Source organism: Podarcis filfolensis, assembly GCF_964270895.1.
Source record: "Podarcis filfolensis genome assembly, chromosome: 13".
NCBI classification, from domain to species: domain Eukaryota; kingdom Metazoa; phylum Chordata; class Lepidosauria; order Squamata; family Lacertidae; genus Podarcis; species Podarcis filfolensis.
In genome coordinates this window covers 28538206-28553959 of record NC_139615.1, presented here as the reverse complement: position 1 = coordinate 28553959, position 15754 = coordinate 28538206, and the positions used below count along the sequence as shown (strand labels likewise).

The window sequence follows — 15754 nt, the reverse complement described above, 5'->3', positions numbered from 1 at the left end:
TCCCTAGCACACTTAATTTGTTGTTGTTGTCGTCATCTATATATTTTCTCCTTTCCCGTCTTGCCAACATCTTTCCTGAATTGAGCTGAACCGCACACAGCATTCCAGATGTGGCCGTACCAGGGCTAGAACAAGGCTTTTGGTGGATGCAAAAATTGTGTTGTGGGCTCACATCAAGTTTAGTCCAGTGTTCTGTTTTTACAGATTCTTCTGAAAGTTCGTAAGCAAGGCCTGAAGCTTTCCACACCCCATACCCCCCCGTTAATTGTCCCTGGCAGCTGTCATTCAGATATACACTGGTTCAGTGTATGGATTAATTTGACAGCCTTAGCTAACCCCCACTTTTTTATTATAAAAAAGGCCATTTAAGCATTGGCTGAGCATTACTTAATTGACTTTCAGAAAACAGCTATCTGTTTAAATAAATAAGCAAAATAATTCGGTTTCTTTCTCACACTTACCACTGCCCCCCAACCAAATGCAGAAATTTTGGGAGGATTGAAGCTCACAGGTATCTTTTTTTTATCTTAAATAACAGCTTTATATACATATCTGAGAGGTGTGCAGCACATGTCCTTTGAACTGAGGAAGGAGCACTGGGGTGTGTGTTTTCTTGCTTCAACCTTCACCCCAATTTTGTTTATGTTTGTAGATTCAAAGACACAAAAATCAATAATAATTTTGTGTGTGGGCCCTTCTCTGATCCCGCATCCAAATCCCTCATCCTTACCCCAGTACATGGAGCCAGTCACATTTTTCTTTCCTCTTAAGTGTGGTGGCGATTTGTGTTTTGAATCTATAGATAAATTGGGAGTTTTCCTTGCCGTTCGTCTTAAACTTCTTGGCCAGGATCCAAAGCAGCTTGGAACTAGTTCTACAAACCCCAAAGGTCTGAGGGCTGCCATTCTGTACCCGGTGACCTGGGTTCAAGTCCAGCTCAACCCAGTAGGACTTAATTCTAAGCAGCAGGTCATCTGTTCTTTTAGATAGCTGTCCTATACACATCTACTCAGAAATAAGTGTGACTGAGCCCAATGGGGCTCGATTCCAGGTATCTAGAACAACAGCCTTACAGTACAATGCTGTGTCTACTAAAAGTAAATCCCACTGAGTCCAATGGGAGCTAACCCTGGGCCTAGCAGGGCAGAATTAGTGCTGCTCTTCTTGAAAAGCAGCCCAACATCCACCCTGCCTTTACGCAGATGTGATGGCAAGTGGTTTGTGATACAGCACAAGGGTAAAGCAGGTTTAAAAGTAGAGGGAAAAGGACCCGCACTTTTCACTGGGATTGTGTAAGGCTCTAGAATTGGCTCTTTAAAAATCCCGACTGGCTTTTATCCCTCCTGCCCTTAAAAAAAAGGGGGGCGGCGCAGGCAAAAAAAAGAAAGAACAAAGTGAAAAGAGCCCAAGGAACTGAGAGATATTTCCCCTCACAAAACGCTTTGTGACCATTCTTATAAAAGGGAGTCTTAATATTTAAGGGGTGATTATTGTTGAGGTGGTTCTTTTCGGTTAGTGAAAACGTGAAACAGTGCACAATGCTGGGTTTGGGGTTTTTTGACACCCAAGGGCTTTTGCTCAAAAGAACTTCTATCACAGCATTCATAACCCAGTCTTGTTCTCCCTCCAGAAACCTTTTCAGTGCCTTCTTGAAGACACATTCTGTCCATTGATAGAAGAAGCCCATAGCCAAACAACACAAACCCAGCCAAAGTTAAGTACCTTTTATCTCACACTGATTTTAAAAGTGCTCAACTGTGGCTAGATAAGACGGGTTAGCATTTTAAAAGAAAATTGTGACCCAGCCAGTAGGAGAATCTGTGTCCCACCACCCTGATTTTCTCTTTGCCACACCCTCCTCCTAGAAATCCTCCAAATTCCAAACTTTTACAAAGTTTTCTTTTAAAATGTATTTATATATATATTTATATATTTTTATATATATAATATTTCTTCTTTCTTAAATGAATGAATCCTTCTCTCCCTCCTCCTTTCTATGTGTAGAAGAAAAACCCTGAAGAACTAATTTTACTTCTCTCTCTCTTTCTTTTTTAATTATTTGCTGGTGTCGGTTTTTTTTTTTAGGCATGTGGGGGGTGGGGTGGACAAGGAGTGGGGAAAGGCAGGGTAAAGAGAGAAAGGTTAACTTTGGGTGGTCAAGTCGAGGATGGAAACGGAGCAATAAAATAAAAAAACAGGAAACAGAAAACAAGAAAACATTACACCCTTTCCCCTGAAACATCTGAAATGCAAACTCAACCGGGAAGAAAAGAAAAAACACCACTTCATTTTCACTGCAACAAGAAGCAGGCAACTCCTTAGTGAAGGTGTATAATGTGTGCACGAGAAGGGTGAGAGTGTGTGTGTCGAGGGGGGAGGGGATGCGTGCCACATAGGAGGTGAATTTTTCTGTAATCAGTTGGGTTTTCTTTTAATATATATATATATATAGATATATATATGTATGTAAAGTCTCGCTCCTAGATTTTGAGCTTCTGTCCTTCAGATTGGCTCGTTGATCTTTATCCGCAGAGTCCAGATCTTCCTGGATCAGATGATCTGTGCCTCTCCAAGGGGGGGGGGGATGTCCCGCAAATAGGGGGGCGGGTCTTCATTGCAAAAGTGGAACCCTGTTTTGCTGGAACCGTTGAACGAAGGGTAGCGTGCTGGCATGGAACAGTACATGTAAGCCCACCCCCCTCGGGCCCAACTGCAGCCCACGCAGTGCTGTGGAGGGGGAGGGAGGAGAGACCACTTGCAGCGGCCTGCTGTCCCATGGCTCCCCCCCCCCTTGCCCCAATCCTGCTCCTCAGACGTTTGTCCAGGCAGGCCCCAAGGAGCAAAAGACCAAAGTGTGCAGCAGGCAGCCGGGAGGGTGGGGGTCAAGCAGCTTGTCCCGGTGGCCGCTGCGGTCACGGCGAATGTGTGGCAGGACTGCTTCTGTTGGAACTGGGGGAGAGGCTGGGGCTGCAGCTTCCCGGAGGGGGGGCGAGGCTTCCTATGCGCGACGGGGCTCCCGCCGAGGCCCCCAAAGTGTCCATGCCTTCCGAGTTCTCCAGCATCTCCTGGATCAGCGGCGGCATCGATCCAGGGATCTCCATCTTCAGCGTGATCACTCTTTCAGCACCTGCAGGGGGGAGCGAGGCAGACAGGCGACTTAATGCCAGAGGTAGGTGCCAAGTCAGTAATAACTCACAAGGCGCCAGCGAAGTTAACTCTTTATTCAAAGAGCAGCTTAGCAGACTAGGCCCAGTGAGCATAGAAACTCTTCTGTGTAGGCCTTGCCCCAGGGAGGCAGTTGCGAGGACTGAAGTTGCCTGCCTTCCCACAGCTCTCTAAGACTCCCCCCCCCCCCCGTCCTTCCCAAGCAATCTGAGATTCTGACGCCTTGCCTGTCTTTGCTCTGCTCTCTTCATACCTTTATGGTTTGGGAGAAGGGGAGCTGGGTACCTGCAGGAGGGGCTTCTTCAGCAACCTGACTCCAACCAGCTCTCTGCCACAGTCTCTTCCTGCTCACAAAACCCTGTTGCCTCTTCTGCTTCCAACATCTCCTCCTCCCAGTCTGACCCCTCTTCTCCCTCTGGCTACTCACAGTCATCCCACCACCAATCCCCTGGCGCTGGGGATTCACCTTAGGGGTTCCCCAGCTGGTACCTCCCCTCTCCTCCTCTGTATCCAGCAGCCAGTCCATGACTGGGTGGGTGGAGAACATAGCTCACACCACCTCTTTGCTGAGCCTCCCCTCCTTGCCCTGCACTGGGCAGCCCAATAATGGGATGATCCTTGGCAACAAATCCAAGCTTTGCCCCCGGGTCACACACTCTGTCAGGGAGCTGCAAGGAATCTCAAGCAGATGCTTTGGAATACCTGTCTGCTGCATTCACGCTTGGGAGTTTTTAGGCATTTTAGGCACGTTTCAAGTCTCCAGTGCGCATCTCAAAATGAAGAGAGAGACTCCCTGTGCAGAACCCGGAGCCCCGCCCTCACCCTTTGCGCTGATGCTTCTCAGGTCCGTGATCTTCATCAGCATCTTGGGGAACATGTGGGGCTTGCTAGGCCTCCTCTTCCTCACGTAGATTTTCAGGGCTTCCAGCAGTGGCTCCTGCAACTTGTCCACACGGTCCGGCTGCTCCAGGTCTTGCCGATCTGGGCAGAGGGAGGGGAGGGCAGGGCAGGCATTTAGAAAAACAACAGGCAAAAAATACATCTGCACAACACTCAGAATACAAAAAATAAGAGAAAAATGTGCCTAGTAAGAGCCATTGTCTATGAACCTAACAGGGAATTTGTGTTGTATTTATTGATGCATGCATCACAATACATGGATACACACCCACACCCATGGCCAAAATCACTTCTGAGACTATGAGAGGTATTATTCCCTCCCCCTCCCAATTGCTTTGCATTTTTAAAAGATGCACAGCAGGCAGAAGTTACACAGCTGCAGTTTCTTCTTTCACACCTGTGGAAAAGAAGCACACACCCCATGATCACGAGACCATTTGTGAGCAGGTGGGAACCACTGCATTCCAGACAAGCCTAGAAAATTTCTAGCGGATGGAATCATGCAAATACAGAATTCACACATGCTGCTGCGTTTTGAGACCACGGTTTTCCTTTGTTTTCAATGTCCTTCTCTTGTTCTACGCCCCAGGCTCCACAAATGAATTTGCCTTAGGGTATGGGTTACATCTCACACTTGAGGGCCACAGTGGGGTTTCCTACACCCAAATCACTTCTAAAAAAACCACCCACAAAAAAACCACCACACATGTTGCTTGCTGCATGTGATGATCGCACCATAGTTCTGTTTTGCAAAAGGCGCATCTGCCAGCGAAAGTTGTGACTTTCCAGTGCCTGCACACAGCAAGATTGCCATGGTGTGCAACTGGCGCATGCTTAAAAGCTACAGATTGCAACTGCGCATGTGGTTTTCGCACTCTTCCCTACACAGTAAAAGTCGGTGCATGTGGGTTCCATGACAACATTGTCACCAATGTGGGGAACAAGCTTCCTCTAACCTTTCAGTCATTAGCATTGGTGTTTGAAAATATTCTGAACCTCATAGCGCATGAAGGCAACACCATCTCTCCTCCCCACTGCTGAACCTTGCAAAAATCTTCTCTCGTTCATCAAAAGCTTTCAAAAAAGTAAGTAAAAAGTTTCATGCCTCCCACCAAAATAACTTCCTGCCACCAGATGGTGCTGTTGGACAGGGATGTCCCCTATTGAAAAAGCCCTGGCAAAATATAAGACGTGCAAGGGTTTGCGATAATTCACAGATCGTAGTCAACAAAAATGTTTCTAAAGGAACAATATCGGGTGAAGAAAGGCTCAAGAACTACCTCACTGCAACAAGTGATCCTGTTATGGCCCTTTCCCCTCCCCTTGCTTCAGAGGAACCTTGGAAACAGTATTTTGGTGCAAAGGCACAGGGGGTCTCAATTCTCAGCATCTTCAGAAAGTAACAATGGTTCCGACCGACTGCGTTTCTAGAGTTCTTTTTTTTTGGGGGGGGGTTGCACCCAAATACTTTGCTCTAAAATAAATATAACATCACTCATAGACCCCCTGTGGAGGAGGGCAGGCGTACAACCATCCTTGTTCATGTGAATATAATTTTGCCTTGGGAGACTCAAAGCCCCGTGGCTGAGTCTCAAGTTTAAGAGCTTTAACATTCAGGGGCTGCAAATGGCAAATGATTTCCTGGTCTTTTAACCCTACTTCAGGCTGCAATATGATGAGGGAGTTACATACTTGAGTGTTCTCTTGTCAAAATAAAATTCAACAAAAATCCCTGCACATGAATAAATAGCTTATCCGGGAGAGAACGAGACCAAACTCTTGACACGTTTGGTCTATGTACCAAGGAGTTACTTTGTTTTGCTTTAAAGGAAGATGGGAGATAAAGCCACAGAAATTTAGATGGAATGGTTCAGGGAAATGTTTGCTACAGGATTCCAATGGCCGTTATAAACTGGCTTTTTTATTAGGTCTTCCTTAAGCGATTCTCATTTCAAGCAAACAGTTTTGGACTGCTTCCATCACTACAAATATTCACTTCTGGGAACACTCGCCCAAGGGAAACAACAAAAACCAACTTAAGAAACCAACACTGGGGAACTGGACTTAACACTTCTGAGTGCAAGGAGAATCCTAAAATCTGCATTCTAGGAGAATCTGGCCTGTTCCCTCCCCAAGGCCCCATCAGCACTCAATGTTTAAAGCAACATCATGCCACTTTAAGGAAATGTAGTTTGTTACGGCTGCTGAGACCATTATTTCCCCCGTAAAGCTACAAATCTCATGAGTGGTTTAACAATCCATGTGTCTTCTGAGGGAACTCTGGAGGGGCCCAGGTGAAGAAGCTGTGGTTTTGCAAAACTTTAGTTTTGTCTGATTATCAGGGTCTGAGGGACAATACACACACATACAGAGAGAGCCAGTGTGGTGTAGTGGTTAAGAGCGGTAGTCTCGTAATCTGGGGAACCGGGTTCGATTCCCTGCTCCTCCACATGCAGCTGCTGGGTGACCTTGGGCCAGTCACACTTCTCTGAAGTCTCTCAGCCCCACTCACCTCACAGAGTGTTTGTTGTGGGGGAGGAAGGGAAAGGAGAATGTTAGCCGCTTTGAGACTCCTTAGGGTAGTGATAAAGTGGGATATCAAATCCAAATTCTTCTTCTTCTTCTACATACACAGTGCAGAGCTATGATTATGACTATATGCATCCACTGACCAAACCCTGAGAATGGAGGACATCGGTCCTGCTCTCAGTCCCAGTAATGGTGCTTACCCCCGCATATGAGGCAGATAGCGCTGAGGAGCCCTGTTTCGGCGTCATCCATCTCGAGTGGCAGCAGCTGGTTGGCGAAGGCGAAGACCAGGTCTGTGAGGGGCCCAAAGCCTGCGTTGTGCATCTGAGTGCGGTTGAGCGTCAGGCCGTCCGAGAACGTCATGGTGTCCTGCTCTGGGGTGTAGCGCGTGCATATCCGTAGGATCTAGGAAGGAGCATGCGGGAGAGGGGCATGCATCACACAGAGGCTCCCAAAGCCTTCCACATTCCCCAATGCTATTACAGTGGTACCTCTGGTTACGTACTTAATTCGTTCCAGAGGTCCGTTCTTATCCTGAAGCACCACTTTAGTTAATGGGGCCTCCTGCTGCTGCCGCGCCGCTGGAGCACGATTTCTGTTCTCATCCTGAAGCAAAGTTCTTAACCTGAAGCACTATTTCTGGGTTAGTGGAGTCTGTAACCTGAAGCGTATGTAACCTGAAGCGTATGTAACCCGAGGTACCACTGTAATTGGTTACTATGAGGTGGTGGATACGGGTTCATTTGTGTGCTTTTTTTAAGAGATGAGAACCAGAGTATGGAGCAAGCTTGTTTTCTGCTGCTTCAGAGGGTAGGAGGAACCAAACCAATCAATTCAAACTACAGTGGTACCTCGGGTTACAGACGCTTCAGGTTACAGACTCCGCTAACCCGGAAGTAGTACCTTGGGTTAAGAACTTTGCTTCAGGATGAGAACAGAAATTGCGTGGCGGCAGCAGTGGGAGGCCCCATTAGCTAAAGTGGTACCTCAAGTTAAGAACAGTTTCAGGTTAAGATTGGACCTCCAGAACAAATTAAGTTCTTAACCCAAGGTACCACTGTACAATCATATCTCAGAAGTCAAATGGAATCCGTTCCAGAAGTCCGTTTGACTTTCAGAATGTTCAGAAACCAAAGTGCAGCTTCTGATTGGCTGCAGGAAACTCCTGCAGCCAATCAGAAGCCACGGAAGCCCCATCAAACGTTCAGGTTCCAAAGAATGTTCGCAAACCGGAACACTCACTTCCGGGTTTGTGGTGTTTGGGAGCCAAAACATCTGAGTTTTGTTCACCAAGTTGTTCAGGATCCAAGGTACGACTGTACAAGAAAGGAGGTTCTGGCTATACTTTAGGAAAAACCTTTTTGCTGGTGAGAGCTGTTCCAAGAGTGGAATGGATTGTGGACTCTCCTTACAGAGGGGTTTTGAAGCAGTGGCTGGATAGCTTACCTGCCAAGGATTCTTCAGCTGTGATTCCTACATTGCAGCAGTTGAACTAAATGACCCTTGAAAGCCCTTCCAACTCCACAATTCTCATGTACTCAGGCTCCTCTACCCCCTATAGCATAGATGCTTCGACTAGTCCAGGGTTTCCCTAACTTGGGTCTCTAGCTGTTTTTGGACTACAATTCCCATCATCCCTGACCACTGGTCCTGCTAAGCTAGGGGTGATGGGAGTTGTGGTCCAGCAACAGTTGAAGACCCAACTTTGGGAGACATTGCACTAATGTGTTGGGGATTCACTACTGGACCATGGAATGATCTAGGGTGGATAGCAATGGCAGCATGGCCACCATAATGATAAAAAGAAAAGGGTTCCCCAACGCATGGTCTTTGGTTCTGAGGAGGCTGAAGATGTCTGCCCTATAGGTTCAAGGATTCCAATGACTTGCCCCTGTTGGAAGGAGGGGTGGGACTCACCAGGATGTCTAGACAGGCGGCTTTCAGGAGCGTGATCTGGTCAGCGATGGTGAGTGTGGTGAAGCCTGGCAACTGCTTGGCAAATTCGACTGTCTTGATGATACACTTTGTGGACAACTCACTGAACTTGTCCCACAGGTCGATGTCGAGAGAGACCCGCTGATCCGAACTGTTGTTCTGTGGAGCAGGGAGGAGAAGAGACCAGAAAGTCAGCATGAAAAGACGGAGAGGAAAAGAGGGAGAGCTGAATGCATTAGAGGTGGGGACAAAAAAGGGGGTGTGTGGATTCCAGCCCACCCCCGCCCCAATTGAATTGGAAGATTAAGAAGAAATAGATTCTCTGGCTACACTGTCTGGCCACCTTGCCTTCCCGTGAAGTACATGACTTGATCACGTTTTACATTTTTTTTCTTTAAAAACCTTTTTATTTTAAGAAACAAGTAGTATTCCAATGTAACATATACAGAATAAACACCTCTAAACAGTGACAACAATGCATGAAAACATAAAATCCAGGCACAGGTGAGGAGAAGAATTTATTATATTTTTGTGTTTCTCTGTCATTTTGGGGACTATCTTTAAAAGTAACATCTTCCAACTACGGACAGCTGTTAAAAATGAGAACGAACATTTCATGAGTGCCACATCTGCACATATCGGGCTGGGACTTGTGTCTCGCCATCTTTCTGAACTGCTGGCCTAACTAAGCAGCTCCTCTTGAGAGACTCAGCTTTCACCTGAGCAGTGCTGGAAGCTGCCTTGCGTAGGCACTGTAACTAAAAGACGGGATGTATTTATAAAACAACACAAGCAGGTTCCTTGCCCTTGTGGCTGGATAGAGGAGCCTAAGTAATGTGGCAAGGGCCCAGGGGAAGCTCAGAAGCAAGGAGAGTGGGGCTGCATAGTCCAGCTAGCAGAAGACAGAATGGGCCATTGCAAATATCTCAGATTCCATCCCTGGTTAAAGGAAAGGAAGTGATGTGGAAAGACCTTTTTTCTGCCTCAGATTCTGAAGAGCTGCTCCATGTGGAATGAACGGACAATTAGTCTGGACTCTGCAAAAGGCAGTTTCAGAGGGAAAGCAATGGAAAAGCAAACCAGCAAGGACCATGGTGCTCAACTAGCAAAACTGATCAAGGTTGCAGAGTTTTTGTTTTTGTAGCGGAATTTCAGGGAGTTGTCCAGCTCACTCAGTAGAGCACGAGACTCTTAATCTCAGGATCATGGGTTTGAGCTCCACACTGGGCAGGTCCATCCTGCAGGGGGTTGGACTACATGAGACCCTTTCCAACGCTACAATTCTAAGCGCAGAACTCTTATAGCCCCAGCTGGGGTTCCCCACCCCATACCAGCTGACTGCCTGTGGATCCCGCCTTCCCGCCAACTGCACCAATCAACACGTCCAGCTCACTCCTTCCCTCCCACTGCCTCCCTCGGGCTGCCACTCACCGTGGTGTACTTGCCCAGCTGGCAGAGGGCAGGGAAGGTCTCCTGGTGGGCTTTGCGCACTTTCTCTATGAGGTCCTCCACCTCAGGCGTGATGATGTAGCTCTCCGAACATTCCTGCTTGGCGGCGTCTTTCTTCTTCTTGTTCCTGTCGTTCCGGACGGCTGGAGAGGAAGGCAAGCAAAGAAGAGAGGATCGCAAAAGTGAGGACCGGCGCTTTCCGAGAGAGTGAGAAATCAAGAAGAGCCCTAAAGGGAGAACCAACCCACCCTTCCTCATCTTTGGCCATGGCCATTATTTGTGATTCATTATATAACAACAACAACAACAACGATAAATGGAAAAATAAAAATAAATGCACTTAAATGGAAACCAAAGGAGATGCCCGATACTGAGTCACACCACTGGTCCATTGAGCTCAGTTACTGTCAACACAACCTCAAGTATTTAAGGCAGGCAGGGGGTATTCCCAGCCCTACCTGTGGGTGCCAGGGATTGAATCAAAGAGTTGGAAGTGACCCCCAACCCATGGCAATGCAGGAATCTCAACTAAAGCATCTAAGACAGATGGCCATTGAACCCGGGGCCTTCTACAAATGAAGGGTGCTCCCACCACCTCCGCAAGGGAGGCATCCAAGAAACAAAGCCACACAAATACAACAAAAACGCCTCGGCTGATTGTCGTCTCTCAGCATCCTTCTACTGGCTGTCCACCCTGCCCTAGCTCCACGGACAGATCAGCCTTCCCAATCCAGGCCACTGTGTGTTACACTGGAGAGCGAGAGTGCAAACTGAAAGCGGGCCCGCAGATCGAATAGCTCCTGAAGTCTCAAGAAAGTGATCACAACAGCGTTCGGAATTTGCCAGGTGCATTTGGCACCTGGCCATCGGCCACTCGTTGCGACCAAGTGAAGGTGCCTGGCTGCCAGGAGGGTGCCTGACGCCTCCACCATCTGGAGGTCCATGCCTGGGGATCCTTGGATCTTGACTGTTTTAACACATTAGCTGAACACATCCTGTAGAATTCTACCCATGATCTTTTATCTGCACAATCAGAATGGGATTTCAGGAACCAAAAAGTTGTATTGAAAAATACGACTTTTGAGCTGTCTGGACATTCCATTTTGGTGACTGTAACCCTGGTTTAAAGAGGCATTCGGCACCTAGCTTATATAGCTGAGTTTCTAACACTGGTTGGCAACTAGATGTTGCAGGAGAGGAGGGAGACACCTCCCCTACCTGCCCCTATAGTAAACTGGATCCATTCCCAATCCTACCTTAGTCAATCCTGGAATGCAAACAGAATGTATTCATTCACCAAATCATTTACTTGGTGCCACAACATGCCACAAGGAAGCTTGTTCACTATGTGGTAGCTTTTCATGCCCCTGGGAAGCTAGGAAAACACAACCTGGCCTCATGACGGATGTGTGTGCATGCAATATGTGCAAAGGAGCATGTGTGTGGGCCCACATACCCACATGCATGTGTGTCCTTTCCAGAGCTCAATGACTGGCAGCCGAAGCAACAGAAACTATGCATTTATCCAGCTAAGTGCGGTTTTCTTTGCTCCCAGAAATATTTAACCATTATATTCTTACTTCCAATCTCAGTCTGTTTGTTTAGTTCAACACTTCTATACCTTTTCCCCCTTGGTGCCAAAAAAAGCAGCACCTGAGATCACATTCAATCATCAGTTTTTAAAAGTCATTTCCAAAAAAATCACATAGATGCTTAGAAATAGTAATCAAAGAACAAAGTGAAAAGAGAGAGAGAGACGTGCTTAGTGTGTCGGTATAAAAATGACCAGCCACCATTAAGAAAGAGCCTTCTTCATGAAACTTTAACCAGCAGCTGAAACAGTTTGAGGTGCCTGCTCTGGAGGCACATATTCCAGAGCTTGAGAATCACCACTGAGAAGGCCCTGCACATGTGTACGCATGCGCACACAAAAATCTATCTACCCATCAGAAAAGAAGGGTCCAGGCAAACATGAGATTGCAAGCATTTTCCTTCAGGGGGAGTGCAACCCCATCAAGGGAAGGGAGAACAGGCAACCCTCCAGACCTAAGCTAGCTGCCATCCTAACCTGTGCCTTGTTTGACCTGCTCCACTTTCAGCCATTAGTTCCTGAAATGTCTTCCTCCCCTACATTAGTGATCCCAAAGACCTACCAGGGGCTTCGTCCTCATGAGGACCATCCACTCAGCAAACTAAGCGTGGAATTCTCTTCCACTGGAAACTTGCCAACGCCCAAATCTCTTAAGGAAGTGTTCACAACCTTCTCTGCACAAGCTGTTTATTGGCACATTGGGGGGCGGGAGAGAAAGCTAGCAAAGGGAGCGGAGCTCTAAACGTTTGTTATGTTGTGCCAAGGTATCTGAAATGGGTTGTTTCCTACATGTCTTCCCGTGAGCAGCTCTCTCTCTCTCTCTAACCTGCCAGGAACCCTAAACATGAGAAGGGGCTAGAAATTCAAGCAGACAAAAGAAAGTCAAACCAGAGCCTCTTAACTAATTTAATTAACCTACATAGAACAAAAAACTGTTCGCAAATTACAGAACTAAGACCCAGGGGCTGCTAAACAAGACGTGGCCACATGCATCAGATTTGTGGCGTTGCCTCTGCGTGGAAGGGATTTATCGAGGCAAGCACAAAGCTTTGTGTATTTTTTTTTTTTTTTTTTTGGTCTCTCTTGTGGTATTATATCCTTGCACAGGACTCCAAAGTAGGATAATTCCTGGAGGAAGTCATGTGGGAATGCATGGTTGGTGTGTACCCTTTTGGGGTTTAATATTTCCTTAAAAACATACACACACTTATATCTATATATTAATAAAATAAATACAAATCGTGAGGTGGTGGCAACGCCAGATGAGTCTTTCGCTCACAGTGGGCTGGTACATTTCACCGCCCTGCCTGAGGGAGGAGGTGGGGGCGGGAGGGAGGGGGATAATTCGGAAATCAGTCATGTCTGCTTGGCAAATTCAATAAAGCGCAGTCCAGACAAGCAGTTGGGGCGGGGGGGAAATACTGCATCCATCATCACATAGGGGCTGGGGGGAGAAAAAGCAGCTGGCACAAGGAGAAGTGTGTGTGTGTGTGTGTGTGTGTGTGTGTGTGTGTGTGTGTGTGTGTTGTTGGCACATCTTAAAAGCAGATTTGGGAAAGGTGCCCCCGCATTCCTCATTTTCTGCGCCCGCTCCCTAACAAACATTTCAGTTTGGTTTGTACTTGAATTCCCTTCCTCCCTGGAAAAAAGAGTGGCTCTACATCTCAGGAAGACATTGGTTCCTGCCCTGCCTTAGCTCTGTACCTGAATTCAACGAGAGTCGTCCTCCCGCTAGCTATTATTTGGTCAGCAAAGTCATCTTTCTCTCCCTTAGAACATCTTCAGGGCCGACAGATGGACTGTGGTCATTAAAAAGGGACTCCAGGATTATATATTGCTACTCAGCAAAAATGGGTGGAGAGCAAGGCCGGGACTAGGCCAGAATAATGCCTGCCCCACCCCACCCCTTCCTGATTGCCCTATTTCTTCATTATCCTGTTTCTCACCTAAAAGGCAAAAGGGGTTGGGGAGGGCAGGACCGCCAATGTCCCAGATCAACCACCGATTCCCCACCCATCCAGCCCTCCCTTTCGACTGGATCAATCTGCTATTTCCCCAGCCCAAGGGTTTATTAATCTCACCCTTGGAGTTGTCATGGCGAAGTGGGGTTCCCTCCGCCCCCGCCCCCATTACAGTCGGGAGCCATGACAACTAGGCACTGCAGACGCCAGGAGGGCCCTGTCTGCGTCATTTATCTCTGACATCATCAATCACCGGTTGCCGGGGAAACACCCTCAAAATTAGCACAAAGCAGAGGGGCGAGCTCCACGCACCATCTCTTTGGGGTGAAAGCTGGAAAAATCCCTCCATCTCAATGGCAGCTGTTTTGGGGGAGGCTGGAGGAGGGCAAGGACAGTCATGTTGGGCAGGAGAGGTAAGCTTCCCCCCCTCCAAGAACCAGCAAGAACGGGGAACCCTTCCCCTTTCCCCCCAAAATATGTGAAACTGGACATTATGTCCTACGTATCCACACAACTGCAACATCCTATATTTGCACTGGTCAATTTGATGATTGATTTATTTTAAAAATGCAAACACTGCATTATTATTATTCCCACAAGAGATGTTGTGCGGGAGGAAGGATACAGCCGAGTGGGAAGTAGAGAGTGCATTGGCAGGGAAGCCATAACCATGCCTTGAAACCTCAAGGAAGGCCTAGCGATCATGCACGGCCCAGACATTCTGGGTTGCAGCCAAAGCAAACTCTGCTCAGAACAGGCCCCTTAAAGTTAAGGGACATGACTAACTTGGAGTCACCGATTTCGATTGAGTCTTCTCTGAGTACAACTAGCATTGGGTACAACCATCTCTTTGCTAACCCCTAGAAGTTTTCGCCAACACAACCACAAACTTTGAAACGTACCTCCATAATCCTGAGGACTAGAAATCTGACTTTTGAAAATGAACTTCTCTTGGCTCTCTAATCTCCCTTACCTTTCTTTTCTTTTCTTTTTGCTCTCCCGCTGCAAGTGAATATGCCGATGGCCCCTGTTACATTCTCTGTTCCATATCAGGTCTTCTCTTTCCTCTTCTTCCTCCAAAGTATTTCCAGGACTACTTTAGCCCTCACCTTTCAACCTCACAGGGGACTCTCTGCAGCACTCTGGTTTGAATTACGATTTGAAAATGCTCTGCTGTTCTTAAGGGAGACACAGCTTGTGGATTGGCCTACAAGGGTGGCCAACAGCCTTTGTGGAGATTCGAATCAGGATCATTGACTTTGCTCAACGGCCCCTGTGAGTTTCGAATGTGGAAAGGCATTCGGGGTGGGGGTGAGGACCTGTTACTTTAAGACAGTGGTGGGCAAACCTGGCCCTCCAGCTGTCTTTGGACTACAGCTCCCATCATCCCTAGCTAACAGGACCAGTGGTCAGGGATGATGGGAATTGTAGTCTAAAAACAGCTGGCAGGCCAAGTTTGGCCACCACTGCTTTAAGAGGATGCATAACAGCTTCCCTTCCTCCCCCACTTACACTCCTTGGACATGCCAACTTCGAAGCACTTCTGCAGGCGGCAGTATTGACAGCGGTTCCGCGTCACTTTGTTGATGATGCAGTTCTTGTCGCGGTGACAGGTGTACACCATGTTCTTCTGGATGCTGCGGCGGAAAAAGCCCTGTAAAGGGGGGGGGGAGAGAAGAGGGGTAAAGCAAGGCATGAGACCAAGACAGACCCTTCCTTCCCTCACTTTCAGCCCCCCAACTGGAGTGGGCTCTGCCAATGTAGCTGCCGTGTGAGACCGGATGGGGTGTGTGTGTGTGTGTGTCCTTCCCCACCCCACCCCCTGCTTCTATGTCCTGTCTTTTTATATCATAAGCCTGAAGGAAGGGGCTGTGTTATTCTTATTGATTTGTAAGGACGCTCTGGGAGCAAGCTGTCCTGGCTTAAGAGCAGAGTATAAATCCTTTCAAGTGAGTAAATAAATAAATAAACAATGCGCATGATAAAAAAAAGTACTACAGCAGGGTTTGGAAACCTGCAGCCCTGCCCCCTCAGATGCCACTGACTACAACTCCCATCATCCTTGACCACTGGCTGGGGCTGATGGGACTTGCAGTCCCAACATCCTCTAGAGGGCCCCAGAGGCTCTTCCTTTTCTGCTGTCAAAATGTTAAGCGCTGCCCAGGGCACAGTAGAGGGGTAGGAGAGCTGAAGATAATGCCAATATATTTCACATCTGGCAACC

At 47.6% G+C, this 15754-nt stretch overlaps 1 protein-coding gene and 1 long non-coding RNA gene across 5 annotated transcripts in view; one reads left to right on the top strand and one right to left on the bottom strand.

Annotated features, from left to right (window-relative positions):
- The first annotated feature begins 318 nt into the window (after nt 1-318).
- On the top strand, nt 319-2026 carry LOC310748216. The gene is made up of 2 exons (XR_014541211.1): nt 319-772; nt 803-2026. It is a non-coding gene; the product is annotated as an uncharacterized lncRNA (long non-coding RNA).
- The window catches only part of RARA (retinoic acid receptor alpha), a 188310-nt gene continuing 174582 nt past the window's right edge, over nt 2027-15754 (bottom strand). For all 4 annotated transcript variants that reach the window (XM_083583147.1, XM_083583146.1, XM_083583145.1 and 1 more), the window contains 6 exons: nt 15043-15184; nt 9961-10121; nt 8512-8688; nt 6795-6999; nt 3988-4146; nt 2027-3127 (listed from right to left, as the gene is read on the bottom strand). In XM_083583147.1, the coding sequence (XP_083439273.1) occupies nt 2913-3127; nt 3988-4146; nt 6795-6999; nt 8512-8688; nt 9961-10121; nt 15043-15184 (1059 nt within the window). In that variant the 3' untranslated portion in view covers nt 2027-2912. The remainder of the gene's footprint in view (nt 3128-3987; nt 4147-6794; nt 7000-8511; nt 8689-9960; nt 10122-15042; nt 15185-15754) is intronic.